Source organism: Sebastes umbrosus, chromosome 12, assembly GCF_015220745.1.
Source record: "Sebastes umbrosus isolate fSebUmb1 chromosome 12, fSebUmb1.pri, whole genome shotgun sequence".
Lineage (NCBI taxonomy): Eukaryota > Metazoa > Chordata > Actinopteri > Perciformes > Sebastidae > Sebastes > Sebastes umbrosus.
In genome coordinates this window covers 9,089,252-9,103,857 of record NC_051280.1, presented here as the reverse complement: position 1 = coordinate 9,103,857, position 14,606 = coordinate 9,089,252, and the positions used below count along the sequence as shown (strand labels likewise).

The following is a 14,606-nucleotide window of genomic DNA, read 5'->3' as shown; positions in this document are numbered from 1 at the left end:
TAACCAGGAAACAAGGGGAACTCCCATGAATAATTTTTTCTCGAGGGCAAATACAACCACCTTTATTTTTCTTCTTGTTCTGCTGTTGTGTATCTAACAGTGGTGGAAAGTAACTAAGTAGTTACTCAAGTACTGTACTTAAGTACAATTTTGAGGTACTTGTACGTTACTTGATTATTTCCAATTTCAGAGGGAAATATACTTTTTTCTAAGTCCTCCATTTTCGCCATGAACCGCGTCTTTAGAAAAATTTGGATGTGTGCCGACAGGCGAAAACCTGCCGCACGGAACCCCTGTGAAGGCCGTGTCTGATGCTGTGACGTCACTTTGGCTGTGCTGACACTTGCGTCCCCGGATGTGGCAAGAATAAATCAAGCTTTACCCTAACCCTAACCAATCTCACTCCTCATACCTAAACCTAACTAATCCAACCAACGAAGGCAGCGAGCACTTGCCAATCAGCGGCAGAGTAGGGCGGGCCATGTCTTCGCTATAGCAGGATTTGTAATTTAGCCACTGGGACGCCCCAAACAGCTAGCAGTCTTCTTCTGTGAGGGTTAAAATCATTAAAAAATAGCTCATTAACGCCACCAGTGGTCAAAAAGCTCCACCGGGTGCCTTTAATCTAAAGGCATTATGTGTACACTACTATAGGGTGAACATATTTTCAAATCCCCAAACCGAGACACTTAAGTGTACCGCATGTTCATGCACACGCATGTATGCGCTTACGCATCCACCAAACCATAGTTTATTTAAAAAATGTATAATAATAACACTAATAAACACAAAACGGATAAACACAAGGTACAGTATTTGTCAGTGTGCACAGGCGCAGGCTGCCGGCTAAATGACCAACTGTGACACATTCTCAGAACTTGATAAACGTCTATGTGAGTGCTGAGAACAATAATATTAATGTTATTATTTATTATTTTAATTGTGGCGAAAAAAACGGGACATTTTAGTGTTTTACAGATATTTGTCGGGACTCAGGACACCCAGCTTGAAACCGGACACACAATCCCAGACAAACCGGGACGTCTGGTCACTGTACGCTACTACAGCATATCAATGATTAGTCTGGCTGTACTAAATCTTCACAGGGTCTGTCTTATTTATTACAAACAAAAACTAATGCCACCAGAAGATGCTATAAATCACATTGTTATATCTTTCCCCGTGGGGATTTTCATCCTCTGCAACTCTTTAGGAGCAGCTGTCAGCACCCAGGAGCTTTGGCAAGATGCACTGACACAAGTATTTTTAATAATTCACATGCAAGTCATTTGATGTGGGAGGAAACCAGAGTACAAGGAGGAAACCCACCGTGCACAGAAAGGTCCCAGTCCCTCTTGCAGTGAGGTGACAGTGCCAACCAGTGTGTCGTCCAGCTTAATTAAATTTTTCCATGGAAAGAAAGTTGTTCCAGATATTTCAAGCTAATCTGAGAACTGTTATGTCACTGTGAGGTCCTCACGTAACCGTTTGGAGTAACGCTACTTTACATACTGAGTTCCCTACACCAAAATGAGATGAAAGTTCACAACCATTGTGAGGAAAAACATCTCATCTACAGTATTTAAACATACTTACGCACTAACAGTATAATACACCGGCAGCACCAGAGGGAATAATTCTGGATTTTTTCCTCACCGACCTGCCAAACTGCCTAAATCATGTCCAAGTCTTCACTGAAAACTTTCAATAACCTCTCAACGGCTTAACATGCTATTATCTCACTCTGGCTGCACGAGTCATCATCTGCTCTCTGCTGTAGAAGCCATGTGTGCAAATGCTTACTAAAGCAAGTCTGCATTTCTGCTCTCATGCACAAAGCTTAATATAGTCTACTGGGCACGCTTGTTAAAACTGCAAAACTGCTCACAGAGTAAAGCAACAATGTCAGATCACCGTACAAACCACTTTTATGACGTTGTGGAAAAATCAAAACATGGAGACGAAGTAGAGCTCTTAGGGCTGCTTAATAATGCATCCAACCCAAAATGTTTATGTACTTTCTTTAGTTTTATAGTGGGGCAAAGTGAAAGCAGATCTCAACACACGCTATGTCTGGGTAAAAACATTCAGCAGCCTGAAGGACAGAAGCGTCTTTTGTCTCCTTTGCGTGTAACTGAGAGTCCATGTTTCTGTTTCAACAATAAGCACAAAACTGTGTGTCCTCAAAAACAATTACTGCCTCTAACTAGTTATCTAGGCCAAAACTCTCATCTGCATACTGTACCATGCCAAAGAGCTCTAATGAGCGGCTGCCAACATTTGAACACAATGAAAATGAACGAGAGAAATATAATTAAAGGCTAAAGCCAAATGTCCAAAACTCACTCGATACACCAATTTACTAGAGAAAATACAAGTTACTACATATATTTGTACTACAACTTAACAGTTATAGTGTTCATTATGTGTGTGTATTTACATATGTATACTGTATATATGTTACTGTATATCTCTTTTGTAAATACAGTATAGTATTCATCCTTGCTATTAATTAAATGTTTCTATTGTATTTTACTTTTTTTTTTCTATTTATCATTAATTAGGGCTGTCAAAGTGTAACACGATAACGCAATAACGCAAATTTGTTTTAACGCCACTAATTTCTTACCAGCAATGTCATACTAGCTTGTCGTGAAGGAGGCTAAATAACGCTCCAAACTTTAACGCTACATTTTGAAAGGGAAAAACTGGCATGGCCATTTTCAAAGGGGTCCCTTGACCTCTGACCTCCAGATATGTGAATGAAAATGGGTTCTATGGGTACCCACAAGTCTCCCCTTTACAGACATGCCCACTTTATGATAATCACATGCAGTTTGGGGCAAGTCATAGTCAAGTCAGCACACTGACACGCTGACAGCTGTTGTTGCCTGTTGGGCTGCAGTTTGCCATGTTATGATTTGAGCATATTTTATGCCAAATGCAGTACCTGTGAGGGTTTCTGGACAATATTTGTCATGTTTTATGTTGTTAATTGATTTCCGATAATAAATATATACATACATTTGCATAAAGCAGGCATATTTGCCCACTCCCATGTTGATAAGAGTATTAAATACTTGACAAATCTCCCTTTAAGATACATTTTGAACAGAAACAAAATGTTCGATTAATTTGCGATTAATCACGTTTAACTATAGACAATCATGCAATTAATCGCAATTAAATATTTTAAACGACTGACAGCCCTAGTTGTCATGTATGAAAAGACCCAAAATGAACACTGTAAGCAGACTACTTGATTACTATAAGCAAATTGTTTAAGCAGCATTTGTACAGGTATGATTCAGTCTTTTTGATCCATATAAGCGGTTTCCACTTTATATCGTTTCCAAAGCACGATGAAACAAAATTAGTTTATCAGAGCACGGGAAGCAAAATAATGAGCTGGTTTTAAGCTGTTGGAAAGCAGTGTGCAGGTTTTTTCTAAATGATAAGGACCCTCTTATCTCCGCGGAGTAGTATTTTTCACCGTAGGCTCAGGTTAATATGAGTTCATCTATCTGAAAGCTTCTAGGCTGATGAACTCAAAACTTTACTCATGTTAAATAATGCTATAGTGAGTTTATCTTCAAAAATCTATTTAAAAAATAGACAGCGGAGTCACTTTTGTCTTAATACAATCCAGCCAACAACCAGTGGAGGAGCTGAATACCTGTCTGTGATGCTGCAGGTGTCGATCAGGTGACGGCAGAGGGATGATGGGACCGGGGTCGGGGACGTCCCCTGGAGTTTGTGGCAAACACAGTCTGTCGTCTCGATCCGCCTCCGCCTCCGCCTGCTCCATGATCACTCCCAGCTCTGGGATGCCCTCCAACTTCTCAAACTGGAACAGATGATACGGCCATGAAAAGCCTGCATTTTGATTCATGCACTCGTTTCTTTTTTTTTTGTACCAACACATTCTGTTTCAGGCTCACAGTCGCTGAGCCTTTCCCAGCATGCAATGGGCAGAAGGCAGAGAAACACCCTGGATGAGTTCTACCAGTCCATTACAGGGCTAATATCCTCCATAAACAACCTGTAACATTTACATTCATACACGTGTACTGTCACACATGTATTTAGTATGGGTTTCTTTGGAATAAATGAACCTGCAGTCAAGTCTTGAAGCAAAAATCGTATTTGTTTGTAATTAGATACTCTACTCCCTTTAAGACAAGGGTCAGTAGCTCTCGATTTGTCTTTAAAGAGATACTTGTGAGCCACATATGACCCTCTCTGTCAGTTAGAAGAGACTCCTTAGCAGTGTTATAGTACTCGAGACCGGTCTCAAGACCACTTTATAAAGGGCTCCGTCTTGTCTCGGAATCTACTTGTTCTTGTCTCGGTCTCAGACAAAGAGGATTTTATTTCAAAACCGGTCAAGACCACGACTGCGGGGACCAAAATGCCTGTTTATTGTCTGATTTATTTGTTACCATCATTACTGTAATTGCTCATAGAAAACAAAGGAAAATTCCCACACATAAAATTCACCTCTGCAATGCCTTTATATTATTTTATCAAGACATTTCTCTCATGGTTCACTTATACATACACATATATGCAGTATATATGTCAATAAACAAGGTGAATGAAGAGGATCTCTATTTGTTTTCTGTGGGTATTTGTATGGGCATGTGGATCTTTCAGATCAGTTTGTGCCTGTGGTCTGCATGTTCCACATTTTATCGTAAGTGTGTCATGCAATGTGGGACGCGCACTGATCTTGACCTGGTCTTGTTCTGTCTTGTTCTCCGTCTCAAGCACAGACTATACAAGAAGTGGACAAAGTCACCGCGACGTCACTCATTGGTTTTCTGGACTACGGTTTTTAAGTTTTGCCTTTTAAATGTTTTTCTTTACTCTGACAGAATAAATTGCAGCAGAACATTTAAGTTAGATTACTTGAATTCTTTGACTGATTTAATTTATTTTGTGTCAACTTCCATTTCCATTTTATCCAAATATCCAATAGCTGGATTTTTACTTTAATTGTGCTGCGTACACAGAAAGAGTGAGCTGCTCTCATTAGATTACCCTTAATAAATAAAGGTTGAATGAATGAAACTTGTTCTCTATAGCTTTTCCCCTTTTTGTGTGTGTCTTTTATTTATTTCCGATTTCCTCTGACATCTTGTTTAACATCAGAACATTATGGTAATTCTTCCAAGCAAGTCAGCAGAATTGCAGACTTACAGCAAATGTCCATTAAACAGCGGGACGGACCTGAACCCTTGCAGACTAATCAGGAATCAGCATCAAAGTCTGCGAGTCCATTTGAACTGTGATTCTCTCTCATCTTCACCTAGTTTATAAAACTGTGAGACGTCGTTTTATTTCTCAATATGAGCAGCACTGTGAAACTGGAACGGTGATTAAGGGCTTTAAAAATAAACCCGACTTGAGAAAATGTTCTGTTGGGATTCAATGTCAAGTCAAGGGCGTGAGGTAAACATCCCGCAAGGTACACGTGGGCTGCTCACTGCTGCACCATCTGCAGGCGCAAATTAGGTTTCACCACAAGATGCTGCATGAATAAACTGATGAGTCAGGACAGAATCGAGAGAAACTGCATTCATTTTAAAATGAAGTAATATCGAATTACATAAAACGTGTAATATTTCACAACAAAGCAAAGTGATGTTTATTGATGATTTGACAAACACAAAAGTAGTTTGTGTTGTTTGTTTAGTATAAACAGGAGGATCTGGGTGGACCGTGTGTCTCAGTCAACAGAAAAAGACTTCACAGTGCCGACCAAACTGCTCTGTTGTCTCTGGGGAAGTGCAGAACTATGAATAATTACCATGTGAACAAAACAAAAACAGCGAAACATAAATCTCACAAATTACGAGTTTTATCAACCGGAAGCACAAGAAGATAACAAGAAAAAGTGAAGCATCGACCGCTGAATCAACAAGCTGAACAAATGGAGTTGCTCAATCAGCCGGGCGACTAATTAACTATCCATCAGTCCGGCAACCTGGTGGGAAGGACAGGACTGAAGGTGGTTCAGGATGAGTCACTTTTTTGTGTTTTAAGTGTCCGAACCTTAATTATATGTCACACATGTCGGTCTACTATATTCTGTGTGACATTTGACACACTATCTAAAACCCCTTAAGTACAATTCCTCAACAAAAGAACCAAAGAAACAGAGATATTACATCCTGGAATTTAATCTACCATCCAACGTATCCACTGCAACCATTAAGACAACATGGGAAGAACGTCATCTTTTAGTATCAACTAGAATTCTTTATTGAGGTAGAAACTAAACTGATTAATTCTAATATCACAATTATTTTGATCAATCCTCGATATGCATATATGTCAATATGAAAACTCCCCAGAATCAGCAGCAACAACTCATTTTCAAATGATGTTTATCGTAAAAGTTCATGTTTCCATGTTTTTCCTTTATTCCTCTATTTTCTTTCCCTCTTTTATCTTCTGTCTCACTTCTGCTTTCCCAAAGCTATCAGAACTCCTCTCATCCACTAATTCTTACATCATCATATCCGACCAATCTTCTTTCTGGCTGTGTTTCTTGAAACGATACAGACAGAACGTTGATTAGCCAGTTGATTAAAGAGCAGCGGACCAAAATTGACAACATTTTAAAATCAAACTGAAAGCTAATAGCCAATGAAAAAAAGCAGGGTTTGGGGTGTGGGTGTGGGCGTGTGTGTGTGTGTGTGCGTGTGTGTGTGTGTGTGTGGGTGGGGTTGGGGGTATATATATTTATTACACGGCTTTGTTGAATACTCGATTCTGATTGGTCAATCACGGCATTGCTCTATTATTTCTTTATAGCCGACCGTTGCTGTGTATAAAAGACCGTTGCTATGGGCGCAGTTCTGATGTCAGACTCTGGCGGACCGCTTTTGTGTCAAAATATTGATTTCTTCAGTAAGTAGCCGTGTAATAAGCTAGCGGGTCGTGGTTGTGAAAGAAACCCAGACAGGGTGATGAGACGCGTCTCTCATCGCCCTGAAGGGGTTTATTTCACAACAATGACCCGCTAGCTGTACATTATCCCTTACATATACACACACATATACTGTATGTGTCTGTATGTGTACATACTGTATATATGAGTATGACACCAAGTCACACTGCTGTTCCTATAAGGTCAACAAAATGTTCCATGTAGTTTAACTGTCTGTGAACATGTTCTATATTTGTTCAGGGCCCTTCTAGGGACGGGCATTGGAAATTAACAATAACTATAAATGCTGTGATACATTGCGTTGGATAATTGTTGTGCAATTCTCTATGTATACTGTATTTGTCACAATCAAATAAATATTAAATGATGTGAAATTGTTTTGATGCTGCTCTTTCCTGTCTTTCTCTCTTTCAGAGTGACCACCAGATCGTTCAGAGGTGATTAAACTGAGAGGTTCTATTCTGCTTCACCTGGCTTTACTCCATCACCACCAGCATGGATGCTGTCTTACTTGTTGGCTTTATGTTACTGCTTTTAATTTGTGGGTTGTTGGTCTAGAGGTATGATTCTTGCTTCGGGTGCGTGTGCGAGTTCCCGGAGTTCAATTACTGGACGAGCCCTAACGCAAAAGCGTGACTTCTTGCTCTATTATTTTCAGTACAACCCTGAACTCGTGGGTACATGTATTTATACTGCTTGCCTCAAGCGCACAATCAAGTACAGTAATTAAGAAATAGCTAAATGTGCCTCCAACTTATTAAACCTCAGTGACTTGGAGTCAATACTTGGAGTGTAAGTTATTGACTCACCTCCGGTTGCACCGTCTCCTCTCCGGAGTCGTCCTTGTGGCCGAGCCTCCAGTGCGTGAGGATCCACCTGAGCTTCATGTAGAAGACGATGGTGTTGCGTCTGAAGAGGCGGACCTCTTGTTGCAGCATGGCTCTCTCCTGAGGCCAGGGCACCTCATGAGTCTGAAGTCCCTGCAGCTCCAGACCGCCACGGTGGGCCTCCAGACGCAGACGCTCGTCTTCCTGCTGTAGGGAAGGGACATTCAATGTCATTCACATAGTCAGGAAAACATATGTCATATTCAAATACTTATTAATGGTAAGTCAGTAAGTGATATGTGAGTAATGTATCAAGTCATTTTTATATATAAATTTGGATATGCTGCTTCATGCAATGCTTGATTAGGTCTATTGGTTTGAGAGGGACTTTACCAGTCATCATTTAAATAATACATATATTTTATGATAATTCTTTGGTCCAAAAATGTCAGAAAATAGTAGAAAATGCCCAAATTAAGATATTCAAATCGCTTTTTTTTGTCCGACCAACTGTACAAAACCCAAAGATGTTTAGGTTAAGAAAAATAGGAAAATATTTACATTTGAGAAGCATGAAACAGAGAATTTTTCATATTTTCAATTTAAAAAAAACAATTTTTTGACTAATTATTTCAGCTTTAAATGATGCTGTATGTTTTTGTGTGCTTGAAATGACAAAAAGCTCATATTTCAAAACATAGACCATACTTCTACATGCTATTTCTGTTTTATTTTGATTAAAAGGATCATTTTGTAAGAGTAGATATCAGAACTTTATTAATCCTGAAGGAAATTCTTGTGCCAGAGATCACAACAACATAAGAATAAAAAACAAAAGAGTAATAAATATAATATATAAGAAGTAATACTACCAGCAGTTCCTAATATAATATCAATAAAAGTACAATAAATTTAGTAAAATATGTAGACTAAAATAGAAAAGTCATGATATGCATGCGCATGATATATGTCATGTTGCGAGTGTGAAAAAAAGATTTAGTGTAAATTGTGAGACACACTGAAGACAGTGTAACATCAATCTAAATCTAACACTAAATGCAGGTGTGGATATTAAAGCTGAACTTTCTTGCCTCTCCAGTGGTGACACTTAATTATAAATCATGTTCAAACTTCAGCAAAGATAGCAGAACAAGTGAAGTGTGATACCGATGGTCTTGTGTTCATAAATCTAAAGGCGTTCGAACATGGCGTGACTGACTGCGTTATTGTACCTGAGGCAGAGAAACGGCAGCTTCCCGCTCCTCCGTCGCCGCTCTCAGCCTTCGTTCGTGATCCAGACGAAACTGGATGTCAGAAGCAGACGTGTCCCGGAGCTGAACCCACAACAGCACACAGTTACTTTACTGACACTTTGGATAAATTACATCACATATTGATATCTCACTCTCATTCTGTTTAATCACAAGGATTTGTGTATGAGATGATTACGCTTGATTATATTTGTTCTCTTCAATTTCCACTGCAAAACTAAAACTCACTGAGCAGGACTGAAAAACCACAAATGAGATCTGACTTTCACAAAAGTGGAAACCCATTATACTTTCTTCTGCGAACATCTCAGGAAGTTATTATAATTTAATGCTGCACATTTTCGATCTGGACTTGAATATTTATTCATCTAGAAACTTCAAAGCTTTTTGATCGAACCTCGAACGCGAGTATATAAATAAAGGAATAGTCCGACATTTTGGGAAAGAGAAGATCGATAGCACTCACATGTCTGAGAGTGGTATCAATCTTCTCATCTAACTCTCGGCAAGAAAGCAAATAAGTGAATTTCCCAAAACTATTTCTAACTCATTAGCGACCTCTTTTAAATGATCAAAAAGTTACTTCAGCCTTAATAGAATAGAAACTAGAAACTGTGATGGGAAAATGATGCTGTCACTGTATAAATACTGTATATTAAGACAGTGGATGTACTCTACTAGAGCTGCACGACACCGACAAAACATCTGACGAGTTTCACCTAAATCATGGTTTCTATCGCCAAAATAAAACGTTACTAAAATGTTATTAGTTGGCTTGTGATAGGTATTATTTGCACGAATGCACTTTAAGAAATAAATCATAAAATGTTTTGTGCCAAATACAGCAATCGCAATAGGAACTGAATGCATGTTTTTTTTTACTACAGGTGAAAAAATGCTCGCCGGGAAATGAGATGCTTATGTTTATGAATGTAATGGCTCTTCAACTGGTTTTACAAGACATCCCTGTCTGTCCTTCTAAATAAACTCAAAGTGCAGACTTTGACAATATGGAAAGCGTTTTTTAATGCGATTTCTTTCTTCTATCCTGCGTGCGGGGCGTTCACTGTACCCTCCGACAGTAAGTTGAGCTGTTCAGTGTGTTCTGACCCTGGATCACCTCCCTGTCAGCCCAATGTCAAATGCAAATCACACAGGCCTACAGCGCAGCGCTAATCCTGCCATATCCGAGCCGTTTTCCCATTCATTCATTTCACCTCACAGATTACACTGCGGCAGAAAGCACAGGGACACACACAGACGAATGTGCTATAACTGTAACTGTAACAGTAATGTGTCACATCACCGCTGCCAGCGATCTGCATTATGTAACAGCGGGCAATTTCTCTATGAACACAAGCATGAGGCAGCGATTATGAATCACAGTGTCCAGCGATTACACAGCCGGTTTATTAAACAGCCGAGTCACTGAAGGGGTTTAACGGATCTGTGCTGCAGCAACGTTACCACTCGCCTCTTTGAGTTTAAAGTGTATTGTGACACTTCTGTGTGAGCTGCACTTTTGACATGCGTTTAATCTGCTGAGTCGAGTCATGACGGTGCAGCCGGTAGTGATGAACCGTAAATCACTACAGAGTGCAGACTCAGCCGTGATACACTGAGTGCATACATGCGCCTAACAAGTCGATATACTGCAGCTGTGCATGGCTGCTGTCTCATTTAGAGGGCAACAAACTGTCCACCAGCAGATATATTTTCTATAACACAAAATACAAATTGCCCTTGAATTTCAGAACTTCTCTTAACTCTGGAGATCTATGTCATCTACTTTCTACTTGTTTCTTTGAAATCAACCACAAAATGTCCAGGGGCACACGGTGTGAATTCAAAAAGCAATAAGAAAATGTTAAACCAAAATAAATAAATAAAGATCAGTGGCTGTAGGAGTGGATATTTAGTGTGAAAAACAGAGTGAGTGAATGGAGTGAAATTGTGTTCAGCATTAATAAAAAGTGACTGTGGCTGGAGTGTCACTAGACATGCTGGACTGAGCGGCCTTCTGATCGTAACCAATCAAATTCATAATCAGCCAAATTTATAGTTTTTAGTGCCCAGAGACACTTTGTATATATTGGTAGAGATGTGAGAAGGCTCCTTAAGGCACAAAAAGCATCTTAAGAACTGACTTTAAAGTAGGGCTGTCAAAGTTAACGCAATAATAATGCGTCACTGCAAATTCGTTTTAACGCCACTGATCCCTTCAATGCAACTTGCGATTTTTAGGTTGTATGTATCATATTTAACTAGAAAACCTAAGGAATCCATTGGTACCAACCATGTCATAAATAACTAAATAAACTAAATAAAATAATAAAAATTCGAAATAAATGGTTAAATAACGCTCCAAATGTACGCTAAATTTTGGCGAAGAAAAGCTGGACATAGCCGTTTTCAAAGGAGTCCCTTGACCTCTGACCTCAAGATATGTGAATGAAAATGGGTTCTATAGATACCCACGAGTCTCCCTTTTACAGACATGCCCACTTTATGATAATCACATGCAGTTTGGGGCAAGTCATAGTCAAGTCAGCACACTGACACACTGACAGCTGTTGTTGCCTGTTGGGCTTGATTTTGCCATGTTATGATTTGAGCATACTGCTAAATGCAGTACCTGTGAGGGTTTCTGGACAATATTAATCATTGTTTTGTGTTGTTAATTGATTTCCAATAATAAATATATACATACATTTGCATAAAGCAGCATATTTGACCACTCCCTGTAGATAAGTGTATCAAATACTTGACAAATCTTCCTTTAAGGTACATTTTGAATAGATAAAAAATCTGCAATTAATTTGCGATTAATCACGATTAACTATGGACAATCATTTGATTAATCGTGATTAAATATTTTAACCGATTGACAGCCCTACTTTAAATATATATACAGGGAAGTACAGTATATAAACTTAATATACTTTGGTGAAGTAATCAGAGATTTTTTAAATCTTTTTTTTTGTTTTTTTGTATCCAGTAAATAAACTGTAAAGTCAAACTCCTCAGAATTGACTTGTACCTGTAAATGTTGCTTCACTGTAGGGCAAGTTAAGTCTTTCTTACCATGGTGCACTGCTTCTCAGGCCAATAAAAACTTCAAAAACAAACCCCAGAAGCGCCCAAAATAATGTCTTTTTCAGTATAATGACCCTCATTCTGTACCAACATTTACTCCATTTCATTTTTAGGTGTGACTGTGAAGTGACAACTTTCAAAATGCATTTTGTAAAAGCATGACTGTAGATTATTTGTATTCATATATTTGCCTGTATGAAAAATGTAATTAAATTAAAAACGGCATGCTTTTGGGGGCGTCTACAGGCCCTGCAGAGCTGTATTTCACAACCATGGGAAAGAAAGGACTTGTTGCTCCACAGAGAAGAAACCAGATTTGTCTTTGAATCAATTGAAATGATTAGAGAATAGAGTCCAGGTCGACAGAAGGCCTGTGTATGGGGCTCACAGTTGAGCCAGTGTCAACTCAGTCCCACAGGTGGAAGGGAGATGGAGGGGGGAGGAGGCACTGACCTCTGCTCTTAAAGCCAGGGGCCTGTGGTATCTAGTGAGTCCCGTGGCTCCCCTGCTCTGGGCCTGGCTCTGGGGCTCCACGCCTCGCTCCTGTCCTAGACGCCACTCCAGCTCATCCCTCTGACCGGACTGTGAGTGACGTGGGGTGGGGAAGGGGAAGGGGAAGGGGAAGGAGGAGAAGGGGGGTGTGGACGGTGGGTGTAAGGGATTAGGGGGATGGGTGACAGGTGCAGGGAGTGGTGGAGGTGGTGGTGGTGGTATTGGGGGAGATGTGTGAGGTGGATTGTGGACAAAACAGACAGAAGACAACAAACAGGGTGAGGGGACAAGGAAAGAAAGCGGGCCGGGTAAAAAAGAAATAAAAACAAAAGAGAAAATGGGTAAAGAATATAAGCAGAGAGGGGGAAAATTAACTAACAGACTACACGGTGTGGAGAAGAACAAACGGACTAGAGTATGAAGAAAAGCGCAAAGAGAAAGACCAACTTAAAGATGACGGCGTATGAGAGAGATGAGAAGAGAACGAGAATGAGGATGAACAAAATCATGGGCTGAAACATCTGGCGGGAACACAAAGAGGAACAAAGAGAGGGAGTCGGGGGGAGTCGGGGGGGGGGAAAAGAATGCAAAACACTTGTTATGAAGCGCATGCAATGAGGGATACATGAGTCCAAACCAACAGCTGAGAGATACCACGGCAAAACTGCAGAGCGAGAGCTTGCACGCTAAAGGTTTCCAACACATGCCTGTGCACAGCCGTGTGTGTTGTGGAAGCAGTCAGCTAAGGAAAGGTGCATCTTGTTTTCAGACATTACAGCATTTAAAAGACACCGGAGAAATTTGAGGCTTCAGTCGAGCTTTAAGATGCCATGCTCTAGTTTTTGTAGCAGTTGCCCACGTTTTATTTCTGAGTGAGGATTCTTCCTAGCCAGCAGGAACCACAATGCTACTGGGCCAAAAAGGTATCTACAGAAGTGTGTAGCATTCACTAAGGGAAAGAAATTGGAGACAAATTCTCACAATTATGACTTCCATATCTCGTATTTACAACATTAAAGTGAGTACAAGAGTTCGACAAGATTGCGAGAAAACATCTAACACTTTACGAGATAATAGCAAAATAAAAATCGTATTAGTGTGCACGATTCTTTGGTTTCTTCGCGATCGGCATCTGGTAAATATGTGATGAGTTTTGTCATTGTTATGAGAAATATTTGCAATACTTTACGAGATGATTATGAAATAAAAATCTTGTAATTACTGTGCACGATTCTTTGGTTTCTTCACAATCGGCATCTTGTTATTGTGCGATGAGTTTTGTCACAATTATGTGGTACAGAAGTCATAATAATTATGAAAAAACATTTAGAACACTTCACAAGATAATAACAAAATTAATATCGTGATAAGAAGATATAGAAATTGCTATTACGCGTTGTATTTATAACTTTATCTCATAATTATACGATCGAAAATATTGAGTATCGCGAAATTATGTTTTGTATCAATTCTCCAAAACACTGTATGGATTTTTTATTAATAGTTTACATGCAAAGATTAACTCAGTCAATACTTTATTTCATTTGCAAAGAGATGCACCCTCTCAGTGTATGTGCCCTCTCAAAGTAGTGCGATGATGTTGTATGTTAGAGGAACAAATGCCGATCCCACTGTTATATAGTAAAAAAGTTAACTTTTTTCAGATTGTATGCATATGGCAGTGTGTTCTTTATATTAAGACAGTTTTCCTTAAAATTAGATTTAAAAACAATTGCAATATATCGCCTTGCTTATAGTATCGCGATGTTTTGAATCGTAACCAACCCCTGTATCACGATACGTATCGCCAGATTCTCGCCCTACTCAAGATCCACATCTTTTAATTACGAGATACAGAAGTCATACTTACAAGAAAACATTTCCTACAGTTTACAAAATAATTACGAGATAAATATCTTATAATTGCAACACACAGCTCTCATTGTTACGAGTTAAATATAA

General features: G+C 39.4%; 1 protein-coding gene across 5 annotated transcripts in view; it reads right to left on the bottom strand.

Moving 5' to 3' along the window:
* Positions 1-14,606, bottom strand: part of LOC119498079 (microtubule cross-linking factor 1) — a 93,714-nt gene that overhangs the window by 26,084 nt on the left and 53,024 nt on the right. For 4 of the 5 annotated variants that reach the window (XR_005209042.1, XM_037786568.1, XM_037786570.1 and 1 more), the window contains exons 6-9: positions 12,606-12,734; positions 9,018-9,119; positions 7,768-7,992; positions 3,677-3,847 (exon numbers count right to left, since the gene is read on the bottom strand). Coding sequence is in view for 4 of the 5 variants with exons in the window: in XM_037786568.1 (XP_037642496.1) it covers positions 3,677-3,847; positions 7,768-7,992; positions 9,018-9,119; positions 12,606-12,734 (627 nt within the window). In the remaining variant the exon portion in view is untranslated. The remainder of the gene's footprint in view (positions 1-3,676; positions 3,848-7,767; positions 7,993-9,017; positions 9,120-12,605; positions 12,735-14,606) is intronic. The other variant, XM_037786569.1, reaches the window with a different exon arrangement.